Consider the following 26,253-nt stretch of genomic DNA (forward strand, 5'->3'; position numbering starts at 1 on the left):
TCTTTTCTACTTCTTTTCCTGATGGAGTTGGTGTATGGACACTTTGGCTTTCTAGTAGATGAAAACAAAACACTTAGATTTAAGTAGATCTGTTTTGAACTGGTCCACAAGATGATTATTTTGGAAAGTTAATTTCTAATTCAGCTGTACTTACAAATATAGATGTATTGGAAAGAGAATAGGAGCTATAGGTTTTTAAATTAATCTCATATCCAGGTAGGATATTGTTGTGAGACATACAGATGACATTTTATGATGTTTCTTTCCTAGGTTTACCTTATTTTAGGATAGCTTCCCCTTTTTTTTGTCTGGGAAGAGACATTATTCATTTGTACTTTAGATAGAATTACTGATTGACCAGGTATAAATGAAAAGGGAATTAATGTTTTTGTTGAGTTTGAAGTTGTTTCCAAATTCTAACATATGGTATTTAGAAAATTGAGTTTTCTGGAGGGCATAACAAAAAAGTTGTTCCCAATTAGTGGCCAAAGGACTTAAGTCTGGATCACAATGATTTCAGTTCATATCTTCCAAATAATGGATTTCCACAAAAGCTTCATCCTTTAAATAACATGCTGGTTGATTTTTAGAAAAAAATTTGATGGGAATACCCATTAAGATAGATACAATTATGTGAAAGTCATTTGATTTACTACTAAATTATTACTTCTAAGGTAGTTGAGTTGAATAAAAGTAGTTTTAGTTTGAAGTTATAAAAATTTTGGATTTGTAAAGATACTTAGTCTTTAATAATTTGTCCCCATTGCAAAGATATTTTTTTAGGTCCTTGAGAGCAAAGGTCTAGTCGTTTATATACCTCTGAGACTAAAACAGTGACTTTGCATGTAATAAGTACTCATTATATATCACATGACACTATAAAGTTCTCCAATTGTACATTTCCTTTTGAAAACATAGCAGCAACTCTATTAAAAAGTAACTTTGTTATCTAAATGCAGATGAAAAACAAAGGGGTCCTATAATGCTTCTATAAGCAAATGGATTGAAAATGCCCATTTCTGAAGGCAACCTTACAATTACATGCTGAAAAATACTTTGACCGTGCCATATTAAAGAGTAGAGTTTTGAGTCTCAGTAAAGGGACACATACTTTTCTCCCCATCATTGTTCCAGTTGGTGATAGTAGCAATTTGGGTCTGTTCTTTCAGTCTGAGAGTCCAGGAAAGGGGGCTTTTGAGGGGAGAACCTCCAGGAGGTAAGGTGATCTCTTGTCTTGAGATGTGTGTTTCCTTGTCAAGTTTCAAGCTATTCCTGTTCCTGTTCCCAGCAGCAGGGTGGTGTCACTGCTGTCCAGCTGCAGACAGAGGCCCAGGTGGCATCCGCCTCAGGCCAGCAAGTCCAGACACTCCAGGTAGTGGTGATTTCTCTAATTGTATCTATGTGAGCACTGCATGAACTTCCCATCCACTTCATGTCTGATGCTGTTTTATCAGGGTTTGAAATGAGAATAGTAAAGTGAGTGACATGTGAGTCTCTCCTTTATTTGGTGCTGCTGGTTTTCATTTGAGACTTATAAAATTCCTGCTGAGTTTCTTAATGTTTCATAGAAAGCATGCAGGAACTATTGTCATATGCTTCTAAAACCATGCATCTCTATTTTTGGAATTAATAGAAAGTAAATGATTGAATGAGTAACTCGAAGTCATCTTGGGCAGTAGGAATTTTAAATTAACTTAGAAATTTAATTAGGAGTTTGATCTTTACTCATTTACTGAGTGTCAATAATTTGAGATAAAAGGATAACAAAAAAATTAAATTAACAAGACTTAAGTTTAGCCATCTTTTTTTTAAATTAATGAACTAAATGGTTAGGAGATAACAAACTTAACATTATGTATTATTTTAAATAAACCAATGTAGTAATGGGCTGACAATACTAATATAGGAGGAAATATATTATTAGATGTCCAAAGCAGGTAATAGAAAACTGAGTTGATTAAAGTATTATCACCGACATGTAAGCAGGATAAGGCACTTTACCAATAGACAACTTCAGAAATTAGCATTTTGGATAATTCCCTGGAAGTAGACCTTTTTTTTGGTTAAAATTAAAGAGTTTTCCGGTTAGAAACTCTTTTGGAGCAACCCATAAGTAGATCTTGGTGAAATACAAATAAACTCATCAATTTTTTCCTCCCTTTCTTGACAAGAAGAGAGTTTCTGTACTGTTGGGTTTGAAGGGAGGTTTCTTCTCTTTTAGGGAACAAGCCTGATAGGTCCCCCTTGTAAGTTTTAGTAGATGGTACTCTAGGACAACTTACATCATTATACCCTATAGGTAAGTTAGTAAATAAGAGCTTTGACTTTTGCTCATAAAATTGGAACTGTAATCTTGAAGTCTAAGGTCTTGGAATTGGTCGATGATAGTTCTAAAACTTTGGGATTGGGTAGTGTAAGAGTCTATGAGCCTGCAGGTTGTATCTCTTTAACATGCCTAATTGAACCATTAGAACAGACGGTAAATTATTTCAAACCCTGATTTGTGCTGCCTGTTTCATTTGTTCCATATAGATTGGAAATTCTTCAAAGCAAAAGCAAAACAGGGCTCATATCTTTACTGCTGAGTGTTGTGCACTGCCTGACTCTTTGCTGGACTAGTTTTGGTTTTCCTTTTCATGGCAGTTTGTCAGAAAAGAATAATTGTGGAATGATGAATTGTGTAGAGCCATTTTTGAACTTTATGTCCTGGAAGAAGTTGATCTTAGAAATTCTCCCCTCTTGGTATCTGTCCCAGGGTTCAACGACTTATCCATCTTTTCTGCTTGCTTTGTCTTAGTTTTAATTTATAAATACAAACAGTTCTTGCTTTAAATAAATGGATCATTCCACAGACTTTTATGTAAAGCAGTTTTTTTCCATAATGTGAATTTGCTTGCAAACATGAGTGCTAGAGAAGAAAGAGCATAGTACTGTAAAGTTAACAGGTGTGCTTTTGGAATGTAGATTTCTTTTGGAATTTATGAAATTGAATTTGTGTAATGTCTATTTGAGTAAAGCCAGAACTGTCTGTAAAGCATTAACTGCTTGTGGAATGGGAACATAATAACATGCTACTGAACCTTTGCTGCTCGTCTTATGCATGTACTTTTTAACTGTTCACATATCTAAGACTTCTTAGAGTTCATTTTTGCGTGTATAAGTGGTAATCAGAAGGATTGAGAGGTGATAGATGGGTAGATAAATGGGTATGCTTTATAACATGTCTTAAGTACTTTCAGACTTTTAAAGGCAAGGAAACTTTGGATTAAGATAAATAGCTTCCCTTTTTCTCTAGCATTCTCATTTTAGAAAATTATAAATTGCTCTTATAGATATTCAAAATATCAAAAAATGTGTTGAATATTACATATAATATGTCTCAAAAGAAGTCCACTTAGGTATACAAGACTGATAGTAAAATTCATAGATGATAAACATGGAATTTCTTCCATAGGACAGAATAACAAAGTCTGGAATTTAAAATTTCTTTTTAACATTCTTTTACTCTCTTATCTGTTTATATAATGGAGAAAATAATTCCTAATTTTGTAGTCTCTAAAAGTATAAATTGTTCCATTCTTAGCATATTTCTGATCGGCTACTCATTTTTTTTTTTAATCAGGGAATAAGTTTAGCTGAAAGTTCTTTCGCATTTGAAAGAGTTTCCTATCTTGGTTTGTACCATCCTAAAATCATGATGGAATCTGAGGATAATACCCTTACAGCTTTTGAATGGTCATTCTTGTGTTTCTGAAATGTTTTGCACTGTGGCTTCCAGGAGTTTCTCGGAAAAGTACATTTCATTTTAAGAATCAAGATGTTGCAAAGTACTCGTAGCTTCCAGGCTTATAAGCTTACAGTGGGCTCCTCCAGAATAGAAATTCTGTTCATTTCAGCTACATCTTTATAATTACCACATTCCTCATTCTATTGAAATCAAAATCAATGAAGTTGTTATTTGAAGCATTTATGGGGAATCCAAAAAACTCATATTGGTTGGAACAATCTATAATTCAAGGTATAAGCATAAAATGATGAAAATTACTCAGAATCCTCATGGTAAGTGGGGAGCTAGGTGGCTAGCTAGGTGGATCCTGGAGTCAGGAAGACCTGAGTTCAACGTTTGATCTCAGAAACTTGATACTTACTAACTCTGTGATCTTGGGTAAGTCATTTAACCTCCATTGCTCTCCCACGTGCACACAAAACAATACCAAAAAAAAGTGGTGAGAGGAACTTGCTTCTAAAGACCCTCAAATGGAGTTGCTTTCCACATAGGCTCTTGGTATTTTTCTATTCTTAATCCTCACTGACCTTTGATAAATACCATTTCTGGAAATTGGTTTACCAAGTTTCCTCATCATCTATTAAGGACTTAGTCCATGCATGTTCATAAAAATCTTGTTTTTTAGCAAATTTGCTGAAAATGTGAAGTATTGTACTTGTGTTCCATTTTAACTTTAAGCTACCTTGGCATTTAATCACAAAAAAATCTTAAACTGAAAATCACTATTGGAAGGTCTCATGTACTCATTTTTCTTCATCCCAATTACCAGCAAAATTTTGTCACAAATGATAAAGTTAGTAGGTAGTCTGTGACTGGTTCATGGTTAAATACTTTCTCTGTGTAGCTTTATTTCATTGTTTTTATTTTTTTGATCTCTAGGTCCAGGGCCAGCCTTTGATGGTACAAGTGAGTGGAGGTCAACTAATCACATCAGCTGGCCAGCCCATTATGGTTCAGGCTGTTCCTGGTGGCCAAGGTCAGACCATCATGCAGGTACCTGTGTCTGGGACACAAGGATTGCAACAAGTAAGCATCTTGTAATTGCATAGACAATTCATTAGGATATAAATTGATGTTATAATTTTTCATAATTACACTATCTTTATTTTGTGTCTTCAGCACCTAGTACAATGTACTTGATATTTAATAAATGTTTAACTTATTCTTGAGATGAATTGAATGCACATTACTACAAACTATTTTGTTGATTCATTTCACCAAATTTACCATGTGTGTACTATTTGTGAGGTCCTGAAGATAAAAAGACAAAGCAGTTCCTATCCTCAACAAGTTTACATTTTATTGGGAGTACAACATGTACACAGAAGAATCAAAAAAGGGAAATAGATTACTAGTAACTGGCAGCTAGATTAGATAAGTCTTCTACAAGGGAATGGTACCTCAATTGTGGCTTAATAGAAGACAGTTTTTGAGGGGTTGAGTTGAAGAAAGAATCCATTCTAGCCATGAATTTGAGTGCATGTATAGAAAAGAGAGCATATATACAAATTAGGAGTGTCTAGTGTTCCAGTTCTGCTAGAACATAGTTTGTGTTAGGAACTAATAGGGCCTTAAATACCAGGCTTTATATTAGAGGCATTTTGGAACCTCTGAAGATTTCAGAGGAGTGACATATCTGTCTTACCTATGTCTTAAGAAGATGATTTGATTTGTTATATAAATAATGGATTGAAGAGAGGAGAACCTGGAGCCAGGGGGAGATTGGAAGTCTGTTATAATAGACTGGGTTGGAGGTGATGAGGGCCTCGATTGGTCTGGTGGTTCTGTGAATGGAGTGGAATGCTGATGTGAGTGTTGTGGAAGTTGAATTTGATAGCATTTGACAGCTGATTGGATTGGGGGATAGAAAAGAGTCAGAAATAAGTCCAAACTTAGACTATGAACTTAGGTAAAAATTCTGATTGCATTAATTGATTTTAGGTTATTTTGTTTTGTTTTGCAAGGCAGTAGGGTTAAGTGGCTTGCCCAAGGCCACACAGCTAAATAATTATTAAGTGTCTGAGGCTGGATTTGAATTCAGGTATTCCTGACTACAGGGCTGGTGCTCTATCTACTTACTAATTGATTTTAATAATCCAGATTGCCTTATACCTGTCTGGGTTATCTTAGTAGAAACTGAAATAGTCTATTCTAATGTTGGATATATAGAATAAGGAGTAGAGTTTTAGTAACATGTTTTAATTGAGTTAAAGGTAGGAGTGAGATGGATTTTTAGCAGAAGGAAATTTCCTTCTCCAGCTCATTTTACAGATGAGGAAACTGAGATAAATGAGGTTAAATGACTTTACCCAGGGTCATTCAGCTTTTAAGTGTCTGAAGCCATATTTGAACTCAGGAAGTCTTCCTGATTGCAGGCCCAGCACTTTATCCTCTGTGTCTTTTTAACTGCTTTGATGAAGTGCTTACTGTATACCAAAAAACATCCTAAACACTGGAAATATACAGTGAAAAATGAACTGATCTCTCTCTGCCCTAAATAATCCCCACAGTCTAAAGGGAGAGAGAGTACATAGAGGGGAGTGGAAATGAGGGAGGGATATTTGACTCTGGGGCACCACAGGAATGCTAGCAAAATCCTAGGAGAATCTATACATAGCCTTTTCAGAAGCAGTGGCAATACACTGGTTTGATTTTGGTTCATAGAACAACCATTGGTGGGATAGGTTGGGAAGGGAATGTGAACGTATATACCAGGAGAGCAGAAGGCAACAAGATGAATGAAATGATTAACTGGAAGAGTTGTGAAGCATAGGTGGTCTGGTCTGGCTTGTGGCCAACTAAATGTAGTGGGTCATACAAGTTAATTTTAGTCCATGATGTGGAATAGATTAAGACTCTAGAGGAATTGGGGGGGGTGGGGGCAGGATGGCAACAGGAGAAGAGCCTCTCCTAAGTGTTCCCTCCGTAATATTTCAAAAATTTTAAAATTATGACTGTAAAATAAATTTTCAAGAGAGAGAACCCACAGAAAGATCCAGTGAGACAATTCTCCAGACCAAGATAACCTGGAAAATAGTGGGAAAACTCCACTCCCTGGGGTTAAAGTGGCAGCCCCACCAGAGTGAAGAAATTTAAGCCTCCTGGAAAGAGCCCCAGGGAGCACTGGGCACAGCTTGTAGGATCAGTGAGGGGACCTCTGCCAGAGTGAGCACAAAGCCCTGGCCCTCAGGGCACTCAGTGCATCCAGGTGTGGAGTCAGCAAGCAGGAGCCTCCAGGTAACTGAGCTGAGTGCTCAGCCCACCAAAGGTAGGGGAAGGAGACTTCCTAGATCTGACCACATTTCAGATCCTGATCACAGTCTAGGCCCCACCACCACCACCTCAGCCCCATGGCAGAGGGGTGAGCTTGTGGTCATTCACAGACCAGGAGAGCAGTCAGAGCTTCACACACTGAGATCCTTGTTGGGGTGGGTGTCCCAATAATACTCAAAAGATCAGGAAGCACCCCCAAACCAGGCACAGGCTGGAAGAATGAGTAAGCAGAGAAAAAAAGAGGAGCACCATTGAGAAATACTTTGTCTGTGATCCCAAGAAGGATCAAAATGCTCAGTCTGATGATGAGGAAGTACAAGCTCCTGCATCTAAAGATTCCAAGAAAAACAGAAGTTGGGCTTATACTATGACAGAGCTCAAAAAAGATTTTGAAAGTCAAATAAGGGAGATAGAAGAAAAATTGGGAAAAGAAATGAGAGAAAAAGTCAGCTTAGGCAAGGATATCCAAAAAATGCTGAAGAAAATAGTATGTTAAAAACCAGCATAGGTCAAATGAATAAAATAGTTCAAAAAAGTTATTGAGAAGAATGCTTTAAAACACAGAATTGGCCAGATGGAAAAGGAGATAAGAAAGCTCTCTGAAGAAAATGAATCCTTCAGATGTAGAATGGAGCTAATGGAAGCTGATGACTTTATGAGAAGTCAAGACAATACTTCCAACACCAAAAGAATGAAAAATTAGAAGAAAATGTGAAACATCTCATTGAAGAAAACAACTGATCTGGAAAACAGATTCAGGAAAGATAAGTTAAAAATTATTAAGATACCTAAAGTCATGATTAGAAAAAGAGCCTTGACCTCATTTTTAAAGAATTCCTACAGGAAAATTGCCCTGATATCCCAGAAGCAGAGGGCAAAATAGAAATTGAGAGAATCCACTAATCTTCCCCAGAAAGAGATCCAAAAAGAAACAACCCCCAGGAATATTATAACCAAGTTCCAGAACTCCCAAATCAAAGAGAAAGTATTATAAGCAGCTAGAAGGACACAATTCAAATATCATGGAGCTGCAGTCAGTATCACACAGAACTTAGCAGCAGCTACATTAAGGACTCATAGGTCTTGGAATATAATATTCTGGAAGGCAAAAGAGCTTGGAATGCAACCGAGGATCAACTACCCAGAAAAACTGGACTTCTTCCAGAGGAAAAGATGGAATTTCAAATGTTCCTGTTGAAACAACTAGAGTTGAACAGAAAGTTTGACATTCAAATACAAGACTCAGGTGAAGCATAGAGAGTGACGGAGAAGGGTAAAATATGAGGGACTTGATGATGAACTGCATGTATTCCTGCATAGAAAAATAATACTGATAATACTCATATGAAACTTCTCATTTGATAGAGCAGGTAGAAGGAGCTTTTATAGATGAAGCACAGGAGAGAGCTGAATTTGAAGAAATAAAATATTGTAAAAATGGAGTCAGTGTCTAAAAGGGAAATATACTGGGAGTAAGAGAAAAGAGAGGTAGAATAGGCTAAGATATTTCATATAAAAGATTTTTTTTTTGCAATGAGTTATTGCAATGATATGGAAGGGGGGGAAGCCAAAGGGGAATGAGGGAACCTTCACTCTCATCAAAAATGGCTTAGAGTTGAAACAGCATACACACTCAATAAGGTATAGCTATCTAGAGTAAAAAGGAGAGAAGGGGGAAGGGGGAGGATGTGGGTGATAGAGGAGAGGGTAAATCATAGGAGAGAATAGTTAGATATAACACATTTTCTTTTTGACTTCTTGGCAAGGGGCTGGGATTGGGTGGCTTGTCTGGGACCACAGGGCCGGGTGGTTGCTGGGTCTCACAGGTGGTATGTGGGCTCGGGGCCTCTTGTCTCAGGGCTGGTGATCAGTCCGCTGCACCACTCAGCTACCCTACAGCACGTTTTAGAAAAGGGACAAAGTGAAAGGAGGGAGAAAAAATATATGGTAGTGGGGAGGTATGGTTGGAGGGAATTACAATCAGCAATAGCAACTGTGGAAAAATATGGAAGTAACTTTTGTGATGGACTTAACATAAAGAATATGATTCACCTGAGACAGAGATGATCATTAAATAGATAATGTCATGTCCAGAATGGTGTTATACAACTGAACTTTGTTTAGTTCAGAATATAGACTGAAACATATTTTTTTCCTCTTTCTTTTACTTTATTTCTCATGAGGGTCTATATTTTTTTGGGGGAGGGGGTATTATGTTTACTCTTAAGAATATTTTAGTAATGTATAAAAAATCACTTGTACAAAAAAATAAGTACAAAATTAAGTTATTTTAAAACGTTAAAAAAACAAAATTGTGGGACAAATTGCTTGAAGGCAGTTTTAAATATTTTTTTATTATTTATTGGCTGAGCCTGCCATAAAAAAAATACTTAATAAACCTCATTAAATGAATGAAAAGGGTGGGGAGGCTATGCTACAACTTGACTTTGGTTTGCAAGCAATATGTAGAATATTAGGAAACTTTTAAGAGAAAGGGATTGTAGTAGACACTATGCAAGGTACCTAAGGATCTAGAAGAAATTTTTACTTTCTTCAAGCAATTTGGGGCAGCAGGTGGCACAGACTGCAGAAGGTCAGACCATTGCCTATCAGCCAGTCAGCACAGATGTACATAATACATAGCAACAATATTGCAATGAATGATCAACTGTGAACAACTTCTAAACTTTGATCAAAATAATCTTCTATGACAGTTCTAGAGGATGAAAACTATCTACCTGGAGAGAGAAAATTGATGCACTCTGAGTGCCAATTAAAGCATTTTTTTCCTGCTATTATTTATTTTCTTTTTTGGGCAACATCACCAAAATGTCAATGTGTTTTCCATGGCTTCACATGTCTAAAAGACATCATATTGCTTGCCCTTCTGATTGCAAAGGAGGGGAAGAGAAGGAATTTGGAATTGAAATTTTTTTAAATAATTGTTAAAAATTGTTTAAAATTTTTCCTTTTTTTCTTATTTAAGAATGATAAATTCTTTAGTCTATAAGAGATCATGAGATGACCGTTATTTTTCCCCTTTCCTCTAGGAGGGGCCTTACACTTAACATCTTTTATTCCCCATGTTCTCAGTGTGCTTGAAGAGATCTTAACCTCAGGAATTTGTTTTAGTGTGTTGGTAGCCATGGTAGTTGACTTTTCTTTAGTATGTGACCCTTCCAGTTCCATGATACTATGTAATCTATCACACTTCAGGAGCTTTCCATTCCCTCTTGAACTAAACTACCATAAATATTAGCGAGTCATTTTTTTTAAAAAGATTTTATTTTGAGTTTACAATTTTTTCCCCCCAATCTTACTTCCCTCCCCCCCACTCCCCACAGAAGGCAATTTGTCAGTCTTTACATTGTTTCCATGGTATACATTGATCCAGACTGAGTGTGATGAGAGAGAAACCATATCCTTAAGGAAGAAACATAAAGTATGAGAGATAGCAAGATCAGACAATAAAATCATTTTTTTTTCTAAATTTTAGGCAATAGTCTTTGGTCTTTGTTCAAACTCCACAGTTCTTTCTCTGGATACAGTTGGTATTCTCCATTGCAGAGAGCCCCAAATTATCCCTGATTGTTGCACTGATGGAATGAGCGAGTCCATCAAGGTTGATCATTGCCCCCCCATGTTGCTGTTAGGGTGTACAATGTTTTTCTGGTTCTACTCATCTCACTCAGCATCAGTTCATAGCAAGTCATTCTTGATTCAGAATCATGAGGTCCACAAAGGTAATGCTGTTCCATCCTTTCTTACCAAATTCCACTTATCTGAGGTACAAATTGAAAGAGAATAAAATTAGAAGACCAAATGAGGGAAGTTTCAAAATGAAATAATTTTCTTTTCTTTTTTGGCTTTTTAACTTCTGTAGATCCAGTTGGTACAGCCAGGACAGATTCAGATTCAAGGGGGTCAAGCTGTGCAGGTACAAGGTCAGCAAGGCCAAACCCAACAAATCATCATTCAGCAGCCTCAGACTGCTGTCACTGCTGGCCAGACCCAGGTAACTACTCTCCCTTGGAATACAATAAAATGGTAAATTTGAAAATATTAAGATGCTGAACCAAAACACATTTCATATATATATATACATATATATATATACATATATATATATATATATATATATATATGTATATATATATATATTAGAAGTCAATATCTGCAAAAGCTTTCAAACTATGAAAAATTTGAATAATAGAGCTAAACCTCATCTTTTAGTTTTTGCTAGGCAATGAGGTTAAGTGACTTTATTAAGTGTCTGAGGCCGGATTTGAACTCAGGTACTCCTGACTCCAGGGCCGATGCTCTATCCACTGCACCACCTAGCCACCCCTCATCTTTATTTTTAAGAGGAGGATGAAACTAAAAATCTGAAAAGATTTTTCCAACTTCTGTTTCTGTCTTGGCTACATTTAGCTTTTTTGTGATAGTTCAGTTCTTTTCCCTGCTCCTAAGGAACCTCTTTCTCTTAAAGTTCCCTTTTAGGTTAAACTGATCCTTTTCAATAAAATGCTTATACAAAAGTATGTGAACCTATGTGACTTCCCCTCTTTTACTTTGAAGATACTTTTAGTAGGATATATGCTGTCTATTGATGACATTTATTGTTGGCTTCTTACAGTCTCAGCAGCAAATCGCTGTCCAGGGGCAGCAGGTGGCACAGACTGCAGAAGGTCAGACCATTGTCTATCAGCCAGTCAATGCAGATGGCACTATCCTCCAACAAGGTACGGACATTGTCTTTTTCTTGGGTGGTTAGCTCACTCTTGAAGAAGGGGCATCTAGCTTCTAAGAAATAACACTTGTCATTCTTTTGTGTCTTCCTCCTAGTTTCAAATTTGAGTGTTGCTTTAGTTTTCTTTTACCAAAATATGGCAGGCATTTTCCCAAAGTTAAAGAGATTTTCCCCACAAAAAAACTTACAGAACCTTGGTCTTAGGAATCCAGTTGGTTCAGACTTTGGAGTTCAAAGATTGAACATGGTCAGCAATTTAACAGTGGAAACTTTTGAGATATTGAGAGAGAAGGGTTGTGGAGGGTAGAGATTGATTTAGTATGTGAAAGTGTAGCATTTATAGTCTTGTTGCTAGTATGACTGATCCTCGGACACTGTGTCATCTGTTCAAGGAACCAGGTATCTGAATTTTCATTTACATTTGCAGCTGACTTGTGACCTTGGGCTGTGAATGACTGAGTCTCAAATTCATTGCTATTAAAAAGCATGAATGCTTATTTCAAAGGCAAATCCACTCTGGATGCTGAATGGGATTATTACCTCCCTTGTTGTGAACTTAATGTTTTCTATTAATATAATCTATGCTTAGCAACATGGTGTAGGGGAATAGATATTTGATCCTGGAGTCAGGCCCATACTAGCTCTTTTAAGACGCTGGCAAATAAATAACAACCTCTCAGTCTCCCCAGGCAACTTTTTAATATTTTAAGTTGCAGAACAAGCTCTGAGCTGTTATTGGAGAGAGAATTTCACAGATCTAATCCAAAAACCAAAAAGATGGGATTTAGGGGATAATCATAACACATTGTTGACTGTTTAGTCTCAGCACAAGTCAGCAGTATGTTTTAGTCATGTTCAATTCTCCAGATCCAATTTATGTGTTTTCCCAGCAAAGATATTGGTGTAGTTTGTCACTTCTTTCTCCAGCTCATTTCATAGATGAGAAACTGAAGGAAACAGGTTCAGTGGCTTGCTCAAGATCACCCAGCTAGTAAGTGTCTGAGGCTGGATTTGAACTCATGTTCTCCTGACTCTGTTCTCTGTGTTTTCAATTCAACAAGACATTTATTAGATTTGAAAGCTAATAAAAACCAAATATCATTAAATAGATATGTCATATCCAGAATGGTGTTAATTCAACTTGTACATTGCACAGGGCAAATCACACCTGAAATCTCATCTGATTCTAGACACCTAATTGTAAAGGTATGGGGGTGGAATTGAAAAACAATACAGAAGGAAGTGTCCAAGAATTGTAGAAATCCTGAATATCATATCATCTAAGGAAGTATTGTTGAATTGAATTTTTAACTGAACATTTAGTCTGAAGAAAGAAGTCCTTAGGAAAGGAAGATACTTGAATGTCATATGAAAGAAAGTGATTACTACTATTTGTCATTTCAATGGTCAGAATTAGGTCCAATAGATAGAAGTTATGGGGAAAGTGGATCTCAACTCATTGTAAAGAACACCTTATACTACCCCCCAAGTAGAATAAGCCATTTTTGTGAAGTAGTGAGCTAATGACTAATATATTTCATACAAGGCCAGAATATTGTAGAAATATAAGATTCCTGCATTGAAAGAAAGGATGAACTAGAAAATCTTTAAGGGTCTTTTCAACTCTAGTAACAGGGCTTTCAACCTTACTTATTAGTTTTTATTGAAACAATAGACAATATATTTTTGATTTGCCATTTTAGTGAGAGTTCTGAGGTAGCTCAGCTTCATTTATAAGCTTCATTTAGTAAACCCACTAAATGGGTTGCATAAAATCACACTGCAGACTGCATTTGGGGACAGCCCTGTTTGATAATTAAAAATAAATACTCTCTAGATCCTTTGTCTTCTTCTGGTCAGTATTAGTATCATTTAAAAATATAGTGTGTTGGGCGGCTAGGTGGCACAGTGGATAAAGCACCGGCCTTGGAGTCAGGAATACCTGGGTTCGAATCCGGTCTCAGACACTTAATAATTACCTAGCTGTGTGGCCTTGGGCAAGCCACTTAACCCCATTTGCCTTGCAAAAACTAAAAAAAAATAAAACTAAACTAAAAATAAAAATATAGTGTGTTAAAAAACCTTTTTATTGGTAGCTTGAGGTTAGTAACTTTAAAGTTAGTAAAAAAGAAGCAACTTTTATCTTTTGGATAAGTCTTATTAATATACAGATAGAAATCCTTTTTTCAAAAATCCTATCTTCAAATAAGAGAAATATTTATGTGAATACTTTCAAGGTATTCCCATTGATTTGAAGGTAGGGTGGGCAGAGTATCCTTTTGAACCCTACTTAGAGAATATCAGTTCTTACTAGAAAGATGTTAAAGTGATGAGATGACTGCCATTGGTTTTTCTTTCTTTGTATAGCTACTTTGGGTCAGTGAGAATAAGCTCAATAGAAATGAGATTAACTTGCTTTTGTTTAGTAGTACTTTTTACAAATACTGCATTTTCTTAAAGTTACAGTCCCTGTTTCCGGCATGATTACCATTCCAGCAGCCAGTCTGGCAGGAGCACAGATTGTCCAGACAGGAGCCAATACTAATACAACTAGTAGTGGACAAGGGACTGTTACTGTAACACTACCAGTTGCTGGGAATGTGGTCAACTCAGGAGGAATGGTCATGGTGAGTAACTGAACCTGTTGCCTCCTCTTCTCTACAGGTTTTGGTATTCAGTTTTCTCTTCTAAAAAATGAAGGCATCAGGTCATATTATCCATAAGGTGTACTGTCTGGGCATATACTTCTGAAATAATAATTACAATGGAAAAGAGCACTGACTTTGCAGTCGGAGAACCTAGATTCATTTCCCCTTATCTGATGCACCTATATGACATTTGGCAAGTCATCTAACCTTCCTGGGCCTCAGTTTCTTCATTTGTAAAATGAGGGGATGACCAAGATACTCTCTGAAATCCTTTCCAACTTGATGCTTTTTATAATGATGCTGTGCCACAAAGCTGTTTTTTTTTGAGATCCCAATTTATACCTTCTAGAGTTGATTTCATCTATGAAAGCTGTGCAGCACAATTCTGATCTTTGTTACAAAGATCTATAAAAAATTGTGTAAGGCTTGGCTTTTTTTAAAAAACACTTCAGTTATGAAGGTGTATAATAACTTTTAAATTAAGAATTTGATTTGGAAGTGAAATTCTTGCAGTTGGAACATACACTAACAAAGGGTATGTGTGTGTGTGTGTGTTTGTTTTGGTGGGGGGAACCCATTCTTTGCCTCCACTCATGCTGCCCTTCTCCTTCCCCTGCCCTTCATTGCAGGTATTCACCAAGCATTTATTAAACCCCTACTATGTAGCTCCGAGCCAAGCACTAGGCACACAAAGATGAAAACAAAACATTCCCTGCTGGCAAGGAGCTTACATTCTATTAGTAGGTGAGAATCTATGTTAGTAAATAGAGTGATTAATTGTTTTAACAGGATTTTTTTAGATATTGAAGGGTTTTGCTAAGGAAGCCCCCTTAAAAACAGCAAGATTTATTTTAAGTTATTTAAGTCACAAAGATATCTTTTACATAACACTTTATCAGGAAGGGACATTTAAGGTAAACAGTATACAATAGCTATTAACCATGAGATGCTTTGAGAGATTAGGGAAGAAGTGTTCAATTTCACAAGTTTTATGGGTTTATGATGCTCTATACATAAACAAGTTATCCATAAAGAAGTAAAGACTTGAATTTTACAGTTTTCTTCATTTGCATTAGAAAGATTATACTGAATTTTCCTGAAGAAAAGGTCCTCAGACATAAAAGAAGTTTTTAAGGGAAGTTTTATTGGGATAGCTATTTAGCAAACATAACAAAAGAATTATCAAATGACTTATCTACTGGCTCCCAAGAACCACAGTCATCTATTCAAAAACTCAGTAGGCCTAGGCTGTCTAGCAATGATATATGTTTGTTTCATCAGAAACAGCAAGCAGGTATAAGATAATTATTCTTAGTACTTGATACTATAGTTTGAACTAAGATTTTGTCAAACAGTGAGGAATCTGAATAAATATTGAGTAAAATGAGTTTGGTACATTCTACCACCTTCTTTGTGTGTTTGTTTGTGTGTGTGTGTGTGTGTGTATACACCTGATTGCTGTTATTGTTGGTGTTAGTAATTATAATTATAACCATTAGGTGGCAGCAGGTATTCATGACAAATGAAGCAAGCAGCAGATGATTTGTTTTGAGATATTTTAAAGTTATCTTTATGTTTCTTGCCACAGAAGAAAAGAGGGTAAGCAGAGATCCAACAACTCTGCTTTGTCAGGGTCTTTTATGCTGCTTATTAATAAGTTCTAGGTTCTTTCTTACTCAGATGGTACCAGGAGCTGGTTCTGTGCCTGCTATCCAGAGGATCCCCTTGCCTGGAGCAGAAATGCTTGAAGAGGAGCCCCTGTATGTGAATGCTAAACAATATCATCGGATTCTTAAGAGGAGACAAGCTCGGGCCAAACTAGAGGCAGAAGGGAAAATCCCCAAAGAAAGAAGGGTAAATATATTGTAAAGTGGATAGAAGTGCATTGTGTCTTTTATTGCTCCATAAGTTAATAGTCATAGGGTCAGTCTGTTTCCCCTGTGACTGTTCTGGAAATTTAAGTATAGTGCTTTTCATTGTCTTCATTGTTAAATTAATCATTGCTAACAATAAAGTAAGGCACAATTTGATATTATCATCTTCCCTATTTATGTGGATTTTAAGAAAGGAAGCAGGAAGTTTATTGTGAATATTAGTAGATTTTGAAATTTGGGGTCACACAATTAGAACCACATTTTTACTTCAAACAAGCCTTACTTGTTTGCTCTGTTCAACTGTTTGTCAGATTTTCCTCCCAATTATTCTCTGCTCTTTTCTCTGAATTAAAATGATTTACATCTTTTACATTGCCAAAGTGCCTTACATCCTGTAGGTAACGTTAAAACTGTTTATTGAATTGAAGCGATATATGCTCAAGCTGTTTAGCTTTAATTATACTTAAATAATTGAGGGTCTCTAAAGTGGCTAAATAGAAGGCTTTCTTGTCATTGCAGAAATATTTACATGAGTCTAGGCATCGTCATGCCATGGCAAGGAAGCGTGGAGAAGGTGGTCGCTTTTTCTCTCCAAAAGAAAAGGATAGTCCTCACATGCAGGTAATGATAATAGTAATAAAAGCAACAGCTGACATAAATTTGGTTTTTTTAGGAGTTGTAAGACACTTTGCATATATTATCTCATTTGATCCTCATAACAAACCCTATGAGGTAAGTACTATAGTTAATTGGAAAGTATTTATTAAGCACCTGTGTGCTAGGTCTGTACTTGGTGCTGGAGAGAGAAGTTGTAAAATAAAACTGTCCCTTCCCTCAAGTAATATGTACTTTTTGGAGGAGAAAACATAGTCAATAGTCAACCAACAATAAACATTTATTAAGTGTTCACTCTATGCCAGGTAGTGGTCTGGGAATACCCCCCCCCCCCATAAAAAAGTCAGAAAGAGTCCCTGAGCTTAAAGAACTTGAATTCTAATTAGTAAAACAATATGTAAACAACTATGTGTAATTTGTACAGCATAAATTCAAGGTAAATTAAGAGGAAGGGCATCATATAAGTGGATATAACGTGAGAAAGGTAACTGTGGAGTTTGAGTGGTAGTTTATATTGGATCTTGGAAGTGATAGTCACTGGAATTTATTCATCAGGGGAGTGATCTGTGCTGTGTGGAGAATGAATTTGGAACTGAATGTATGTGCTGAAAAAAGAGTGAAGAGTCAAAGGTGACACTGAGCTTGGGAACTTGGATGACTGGAAAGATGATGGGGCCCTAATAGAAATAAGGGAAATTCTAAATAGGTTGGAGGAAGGAATAATGAATTCTGTTTGGACATGTAGGAGTTGAAGTTTCTTTGGATTGACCATTTTGGTCAATATGCATCCTGCAGTGATCCTTATTTACAGAATAGTGGTCTCCATTTCTATTTGAATTTGACACCATAGTTCTAATAGAAGGTGATTTGGAAAGCTGGAACTCAAGTCTAGCTCTGGATCTGTGAGACATTTACATAGAGAGGAGAGAAAGAATAGAAGACAGAGTCTTCTCCCAAGACAGAACATAGCTGAACCCTAAAGTTAAGCTTGTCAATATGCATGATGATGGAAAGATCAGGCATTTAGATCAGAAGATAAAACAGAGGGTGTGTGTGTGTGTGCGTGCGCGCATGCGCGCGCGCCAGCAATTCAAATAGTACAGTGTCTCCAACATTGTCAGATGCTGCAAAGAGGTCACAAGGATGAGAATTTCTCAACCCATTGAACTTGGCAGATAAATTCTTCAGATTATCATCATCATCATCCCTATTTTTTCAGATTAGGATGTTAAAGTGCAGAAGTTGAATGACTTGCCCATGGTTGCTTAGCTAACACATGTCTCAGTGGGGTTTGAAGCAGCATACTTTCTTCTACATCCTTCTGTTCATCAAGTAAGGATTTCATTTCTGTGGCGATTCCCTGTCCTCTTCTTTTGTTTTTGATTGAGGGAAATCTAGGTGGTACAATGGATAGAGCACTAGACCTGTAGTCAAGAAGTCTCATCTTCCTTAGTTCTAGTCTAGCCTCAGACACTTACTAACTGTGTGACCCTGGGCAAGTCACTTAACCTGTTTGCCTTAGTTTGTAAAATTGCCTCCCCTGTAAAATGAGGAATTGGAAGGAATGAGACGCTCATAGATCATCTAATATTTAACAAAAGAAAGTTTACTTAATAGCATGGAGAGGAATGTTCAGCAAGGTTACAGCCTTAATATAGTTGAGTGAAGCTCCAATTACCTTCACATTAGTCAGCAACTCTTGTGTATGTTCTTCCCTCCACTTCAAACAAGAGGTCCACCAAAGCCAAATAAACTTCCAAACTAAAATTTATCAAAAAGAATTTACTCAACGTTAGCATTAGCATATAAAGAATAAGATATAATAGTTTCCTTGCCTCCAAACTTGCTATGATGGCACTCTTGGTCAGAAACATGTCACTCCAGATGATCTCCAGATTCTTTCATGTTTCTGGCTTTTTGTGCTTAGGTGAAAAGTAAATTACTTCAGTAGTTGAAACTTCAGTCATCTTGACCAATTAAATCTTCAAGATGGTTTCATTCTTTTTAAGGGAAAAGCAAGCAACCTCCCTGCCAGGGTCTCTAGTAGACGTTCTTTTCACAAACCATACAAAGCAGGACTAATTTTACATTTTCTCTTGCAATTTCTACTAGGGACATACCACTTAAAAGTACCAGTATGTTGAAAATGCAGTGTTTAGCTCCTCTCTTCTTTTAAAAAGGGGGTTTGCAGGCGATGCTATCTGTTCTTTTTACTGTGTAGACAGATAAATTTTCTATATGTAGTTTGCTTTTGATAGTTGTTTTTTTTTCTATGAAGACTGGTTGTAAAATTCAGAAATATTTAACTTTGATTTTTATTGTTTCTTTGTCTACAGGATCCAAATCAAGCAGATGAAGAAGCAATGGCACAAATGATTCGAGTATCCTAACCAAAAGCAGAGAGAGTGAGCTGATCCAGGTTCCTCTCCACTGTGTCCCATTATCCCAGGAAATTGAGCAGACTTTCCCGTGGGACACTCATGATCACATTCTGCCCTTTTCTACAAAACAGAAACCACTTAATTTTTAATAAGTGGTTGGTATTATAATTGCAGTGATCTCTGGCGAATTGAAATTCCACGGACTCTGTCCTACCCCTCTCAGTCAGGACTTCAGACTTAATGACATTAGTATTTCATGTATTTGGATGGTACAAGAGACAAAGAGCCAACAACACAGTACTACAAGCAGCACTTAATTTGGCTGGTGAAACAGGGCCATCCCAGGGGAGAGTTACTTGTCGATCGTTAGCAAGACTGCAGTCCAGGAAACCTCAGCCCACTTCTTCCCACTTGGAGTTTGGTTAGGTTCCTCCATCCAGGAAGTTTGAGATTTTTTGTGTGACCAACAAAATGAACATGTTGCATGCAGAGATGACTTTCAGGCAGAGGAAATTTCCAATCTGTGATGTAAAGAACATACTGTTCCCTAAGAATAAGGTTCAATCAGTCTATGATTATAGCAAGAACCTGAATCCACCTGTTTGGTTTAATGCCAAGGGAAAAATACACTCTGGAGTAAGAGAATCAGACTCACCAGCATTTTAAAAGCTTCTCCTTAGTTTAGGTGGTCTTAACCTGCCTTTTCACTGAAAATGTAACCGATTTTATATAGAGTGAGATCACCTGAATCACAGATTTTCTCATTTTCCCCCCATAAGTTTCCTAAGAACGGCCTGTCCTAGAAGTTACCATTCCTGGAAGCAAGAAACAGTTTAGATTTTTTTTGTGTGTTCAAATGCTGGGAACCTTTGCAGTCAGTAAAATATAGAGAACAAAACTGTAGGTTGCTAATCACAGACTTATATAAAACTGTCCTTTGGCAGCATTTCAAGAATAGAAGGGAGGATGCTATGTTTTGTTTTTGTGTGTGTGAGTCCGTGGTTTTTGTAACACGACTCAATGGAGACCTGGGGAAGAGTGTTAGGAAATGAAGAGTGTGAGGAACAGATTCACACTAAAACCTAACCTAGCAAGAGAGTAGAAATTTACTTACTATCTTTCTTTGAGAGTTATTTTATTAGTCCCTGGCCATTTCCAAAAAAAAAAACAAAGCTTTTACCCAGGTGCCATGGTTATTCCATGTTACTTCTTGGAGCCAGTGATGCAATTTTGTTCCTTCAGCTGATTTTGTTTTTTAAAATCCCCTTGGCAGCTGGTGTATGAATGCCTCTTTCCACTTGCTTTCCCCATTTAATATGTAATCCTACACTTTAATTCAGGGGTCTTGTACAGAAAGGCTTTTACATTATACCCTTACTGTGGGACCAAACTGGAAATAGATTCTGGAGCCCTCTAAACATCAGGAATGAGCAAGGTTACCACATCTGAGTGTCTGTCATAAAACAAGCTTCTATCTCTTGAGCCTCATGGTTCAGAGAATTAAGGTGATAATTTTAGAAGAGTTGCTGTCTATTGAACAAAAGTGGCTAAAAATATTCAGAATTTTACTGAAAAAAGCTGGAGCTAAAGTATAAATGAGAGGGAAAAGATGCTTTCTCCCTTTTGTCTTCCCTGTAAAAATGTTGCTTGGGAAAAAAGGGAGGGAAAAATTTAACTTTTAAAAGGAAATGAATCAAAAAGTAAGGACTTATGGGGACAGTGGCAGAGTTATGGATGGATACATCTCCCTCATCCCAGGACTACTAGATTCTGCAATCCATATATCTAGTGTGGCTTCCATAATCAGGAGATTCTGTTCCTTTCAGATACTCCCTTGAGAATTAATTTGTGGTTATTCTATGGTTTCAAAGGCTTGTCTTACTTAGTAAGAACAAAGTTTGTATGATGACAAAACAGAAGGGGTTTAGATTCCTGGTTTATCTTTAGAATCCAGTATTAAAAAGAGGAAGCCCCTCAAACCTGATCTTTAAAGCTCAAGCTCATTAAGAAAAAGCAATTTTTAAACTGTATTTATTTATGTTTGTAAACTTGTACATAGTAACTACCCTGCAAATGTAATGTTGCTCAATTTTACATCTAGGTTCTTTAGGGATTTTTGTTGTTTGAATTCTTTTGTTGTGGGGTGGGGTGGGGAACTCTCAGTTTTCAGTTTGACTTTTACATTTAGAGGGTCAGGTCTCTCTTTGTTATCTTGAAACACAATGACTTTGCAAGGAGAGTTTGGGGTTTCAGAAATTATTTTTCTTAATTTGCTCCCAGGAAATGCTTTTCTAGTCTATAGGTGTGACTGTTCTAATGACCTTACAATTGAAAAAGTTGACTGGATGAATGAATAATTGGCATAATATGTAGTGTTAGATTTCATTTGAGTACTTTTTTTGCAGGATAATTGTGTGTGTATGTACATATAAATATATATTATATATATATATTTTTAAGTGCATTGTTACATATAACATGTCCATGTCTATACCGCTGGACCAGGGGAACGTTTTCTGGGTTGTGGGTGGGTGCCTGTTAATAATGTCTTGGCTTTCATTTGTGATCTTAAGCTATATGAAGGTTTTCCCCCCAAGGGAGAGGGGAGTACAGGTGATCATTGGTGACATTGGAATTCAGAGTAATTTCCCATTGTTATTTTTTAAAAGAAATTTATAAAAATATTAAAATAAAAGTTTGTGTTTTAGGGAAGCATTTTTATTTCTTTGACTTCTTCCATCCTGTGTTCCTAAATCTAGCTTGTTTATGTGATAATGTTCTTTAATCTATATCACTCTGTTGTCTGAAATGGCAGTTATTAATTTTGTAAGCTGTATTTTCCTTGGACTCTTATGAAAGTAGTCAGTTTGCTTTTCTAAGGGAAAATACAGAAGTTAGATTTTATTCAATTTGGACCCAGTTGGAAGATTTTCTTTAAAGATACTAAGGGTCAACTAGTTAGCTCAGTGAATAGAGTATACTGTTCAGTTTGATCCTCATTCACTAGTTAAGTGATGTTGGTCACTTTAATCTGCTTCAGTTGCCTTGATGGGTAAAATTGAAAACAATATTACCTATGTACCAAGGTTTTTCTGAGGAATAACCAAATGAGAATATTTTACAGATTTGCTTGTTTTTGCTTGTATCTTGTTTCCTTCCTAAAGAAAAGTAGCATGATGTAATTGATAAAATGCTATATTGGAATCAGAGTACTTAGATTCATATACTGGATCTACATTTACTACATATGTTATGTTTGGCAAATTGTCATAGTCTAAACCTCAGTATTGTTTACACAATTCTGAAATGCAGAGCTTTGAACAAGATGATCTGATGGTGCTTTTCCAACTTTAGATTTATGAACCTGTGAGATCATCTGGAGTTCAAATCTGGCTTCAGACACTAGCTTTGTGACTGAGCAAGTTGCTTAACCCTGTTTGTCAGTTTCCTCAACTACACTCCAGTATCTTTTCCAAGAAAATCCCAAATGGGGTCATGAAGAGTTGGATGGGACTGAAAGCGACTGAACAACAACATGAGATCTGACCATTGAATAGTTATTTAAAGTTACCAAACAGGAAGGGAAAAGGACAGAAACATTCCGGCTTCACCATCTATGGAAGACTACCTTCTTACATTGCTAAAATCTTTTAGCTTATTGATACCAATGGTCATATGATAACCACAATGTTTCTCAGGACAGGAGTTATCTCACCCTACTACAACAGTCCTGCCTGTGACTTCCTTAGAAAAGTGGCAAATTACTCTTTAAGTGGCCTCAAAATTCAACAGGATGTGAAAAGAGGGGTAGTCCTGCAAGCCCAGTGACTGGAGTCTTTCAGGGTTATCAATGATGGGGAGCTAATGGGGTTTCCTCAGAATCCAGGAGTCTTGTGAAATCTAATGCTAAGAGGGTTCAAGTAGTTATGGCTGGGTCCAGAGAGCACTCTAGTATGCCCAAGGAGGATGCCCCAGCTTAGCTAGATGTGCATGAATTTTCAGATTAGACTTTAGAGAAGGAAACTAAAGGGATGGGACACTTGATAAAGTCAGACAAAATGACTGGCACTGGTAAAAGATATGTTTGACTTCTGGTTCCCAAGAGGAGGAAGATATAGTTGAGGATCAGGACAGTCACAGAAGTATATTTGTGCTGAGCAAGGTTGGAAAACCTATCCCCACTTTGGTCTTTGGAGGAACCACCATCTGCCAACATAGATATGATGTCCTGGTTTCATTAATTCATAGTAGGGACAATTTCATCTGCCTCATCACACACTAGTCTTCATGCAGAAGGGGCTATTAGTGCTGGCAGTAGTTACTTGACCCCTTGTCTAGCACAACTGTTCCATGAGCTCCTGGGGGTGTATGTTCAGATGATGATCTAAGCAGGTATGAGCATCATTAAGAGCTGGGTATCAGAGCAGCTGCCCACTTGCTCAGAGTTGAGCCTTGACAGCTGGTGTGAGTTTCTTGCTGGCCTTACCTGCCCCATTATGATACAGTCTGGATGAACCCAGGCTGGCTTTCTCTACCTTGGCTGCTGGTGATAACCTGGTAATTACAGCATAAAGAGCAGGTTTACTTGGAAGACTTCTGTCCTTGTTTGGGAACATCTGCCTTCTGGGCAAGTAAGATCTGGACACTTCTACCTATCCTACTTCAATCTAGATGGCTTCTTGGATGCCTCTGTCAGCTATCTGCCTCCAGATGCCAGGTATGTTGTTTGTCTTGTGTTCCTCTCTACTGATAGTGAGGTCTTACAGCCCCTGGCTGACAGACAATGCACAATTAAAGAGGGCCTCCAGATCTTGGCTGCCTTGTAGATTATGACAACTGGAAGGGTAAGATGGATTTCCTACTGTGTAACTGTCCAATAGAGGTGGTATCCCCATGAGCTCTTTGATAACTTTGACAACTCTCAACAGCTGAGACTGCTAATCAGTTCATTCAGAGGTGGAGGTTCATATAGTCCATAGTGAGTGAATGCCAGAGACTTTTTAACTCTACCATCACCTTCCTAGACATCTACATTTTCTATCCCAGCCCTTTCAGCTCATCACCAGGTGGCCGAGGATTCTGCTTGTTTGGCTGAAGTCAAAACCTTATTCAATGCACTTTTTACAAAATCAAGTGCCATCCACACTGTGACCAAGCTCCCACAGAGATACTGATTGTATCTGTTATCTTCCAAATTGCTCAACCATCTTCTCTGAGCCTGCCAGGGGAACTCAACAGACCTTACTACTTTGGAAATTACCTTTGACAACCTTTCCAAAAATCCCTGCTCCTTATTGGCTTGGGAATGAGAAGGTGGTGGCTATATCAAATGATTCTTTCCCTAATTTTGTCATGGGGAGGGAGGACGGAGATGGAGAAGGGATAGTATGTGTGTAGAAGGTAGCAGGCAAGTGGGAAGGCCACCATTCTTTGGGAACCATTGGCCTCCTTTTACTGCAGTATCCTAAAGGCTGAGATGAACAGATTTTCTCAGAGAAGCTATGAGGACTCATCTGTGGTTGTGGGTCTATAAGAGTCTGTTTCTGGGTATGTTTTTTCCATTGGCCAGGGTCTTGGGTGGATGGGTAGGTCTGTCTCTCTAGTGAGACTTAGCTTTCAGTGTTGTAATGAAGCAACATGCTTCTATGAAGTTATGGAACTGGCAGCACTCTGAGCATCCTTTCATGTGTCCATGTCAGGCTGTCCCGGGTGGGGGGGGGGGGGGGCTGATCTCTCAGCATGCTGTTCTGTATTTCTATATCACAGTGTTGTGTGTCAATGAGAGGCATCATCTGTCCCTTTGCACAACCTGACCCAGTTCTTTCTGACCTCAGGTTCCATCTCCACCAAACTCCTAGACTGACCATTAACAAGAATATTCTTTTTGCCAAGACAATGACTTTCCTAAATTCATAAATAATAAAATACTTCAAAATTTAGAAAACAAAGTGGTAAATTGAAAATTATATTGAGAACCAACCAATGAAGATGTTGGATCTAATATCTTTCAGGTACTGAAGATTCAAAGAATGAAACAATCTTAACATTCTAAAAATGGAGACAAGAATTTCATGAATAAATATAATTAGAACCAAGGTAGTTTGGTCAGAAGAGCACTAGTAGTTGAAGGCAGAGAGGGTTCAGGGAAGGCTTCATGTATAAGGGATACTTGAGTTATGTTTCTGAGGAAGATAGGGCTTTGAACAGGCACAGGTGAGGAAGGAATGCCTAACATGCATGAGGGTCAACAATGCAAAGGCAAGAGAAGTGACATGAGAGTGACATGGGAGAAATAGACTGGGTGGTATAGTGGAAAAGGGAGGGATGCACAATAAAACTGGAAAGTTCAGTTGGGGAGGTTGTGAAGGTCTTTAAAAGTTCAAGGAATTTCTATTTGCTCCTAGAGGTAACAGGGGCCCTGTAGAGTTCACTGAAAAGCAGACCTTTAGGGCTGTGCTTAAAGAGAATCATTTTGTAAAATATGGAGGATGGATTGGATTGGGAAAAAAGTGATAAATATAAATCAGAAGACCAATTAGGAAGCTATTGGAACAATCAGATGAAAGGTGATTAAGACATAAACCTAGCTACTTAGTACCCTACCAATCAAAATTCCAAAAAAAATTCTTTAATGAGTTAGGAAAAAGTTGTAAGTAAATTCATATGAAGAAATAAAAAGTCAAGAATTTCCAGGGATTTAATGAAAAGAAGTGCAAAAGATGACTTAGCCCTACCTGATCTAAAATTATAAAGCATGTCATCAAAACTGGTTAAGAAATAGAGTAGTGGACCAGTGGAATAGACTAGATGCAATAGCAGGTAACGATTATAGCAATCTGCTGTTTGATAAACCCAGAGTCCAGCTATTGGAATAAAAACTCTCTCTTCAATAAAAACTGTTGGGAAAATTGGAAGTTAGTATGGA

At 37.3% G+C, this 26,253-nt stretch overlaps 1 protein-coding gene across 8 annotated transcripts in view; it reads left to right on the top strand.

Moving 5' to 3' along the window:
- The window catches only part of NFYA (nuclear transcription factor Y subunit alpha), a 29,155-nt gene extending 4,157 nt beyond the window's left edge, over positions 1-24,998 (top strand). For 4 of the 8 annotated variants that reach the window (XM_074236868.1, XM_074236869.1, XM_074236871.1 and 1 more), the window contains 8 exons: positions 1,289-1,375; positions 4,667-4,813; positions 10,944-11,075; positions 11,697-11,802; positions 14,271-14,437; positions 16,139-16,312; positions 16,852-16,953; positions 19,284-24,998. In XM_074236868.1, the coding sequence (XP_074092969.1) occupies positions 1,289-1,375; positions 4,667-4,813; positions 10,944-11,075; positions 11,697-11,802; positions 14,271-14,437; positions 16,139-16,312; positions 16,852-16,953; positions 19,284-19,337 (969 nt within the window). In that variant the 3' untranslated portion in view covers positions 19,338-24,998. The remainder of the gene's footprint in view (positions 1-1,288; positions 1,376-4,666; positions 4,814-10,943; positions 11,076-11,696; positions 11,803-14,270; positions 14,438-16,138; positions 16,313-16,851; positions 16,954-19,283) is intronic. The other 4 variants (XM_074236873.1, XM_074236872.1, XM_074236874.1 and 1 more) reach the window with 4 other exon arrangements.
- Positions 24,999-26,253: the final 1,255 nt, after the last annotated feature.

This window comes from Macrotis lagotis, chromosome 5, assembly GCF_037893015.1.
Source record: "Macrotis lagotis isolate mMagLag1 chromosome 5, bilby.v1.9.chrom.fasta, whole genome shotgun sequence".
NCBI lineage: Eukaryota > Metazoa > Chordata > Mammalia > Peramelemorphia > Peramelidae > Macrotis > Macrotis lagotis.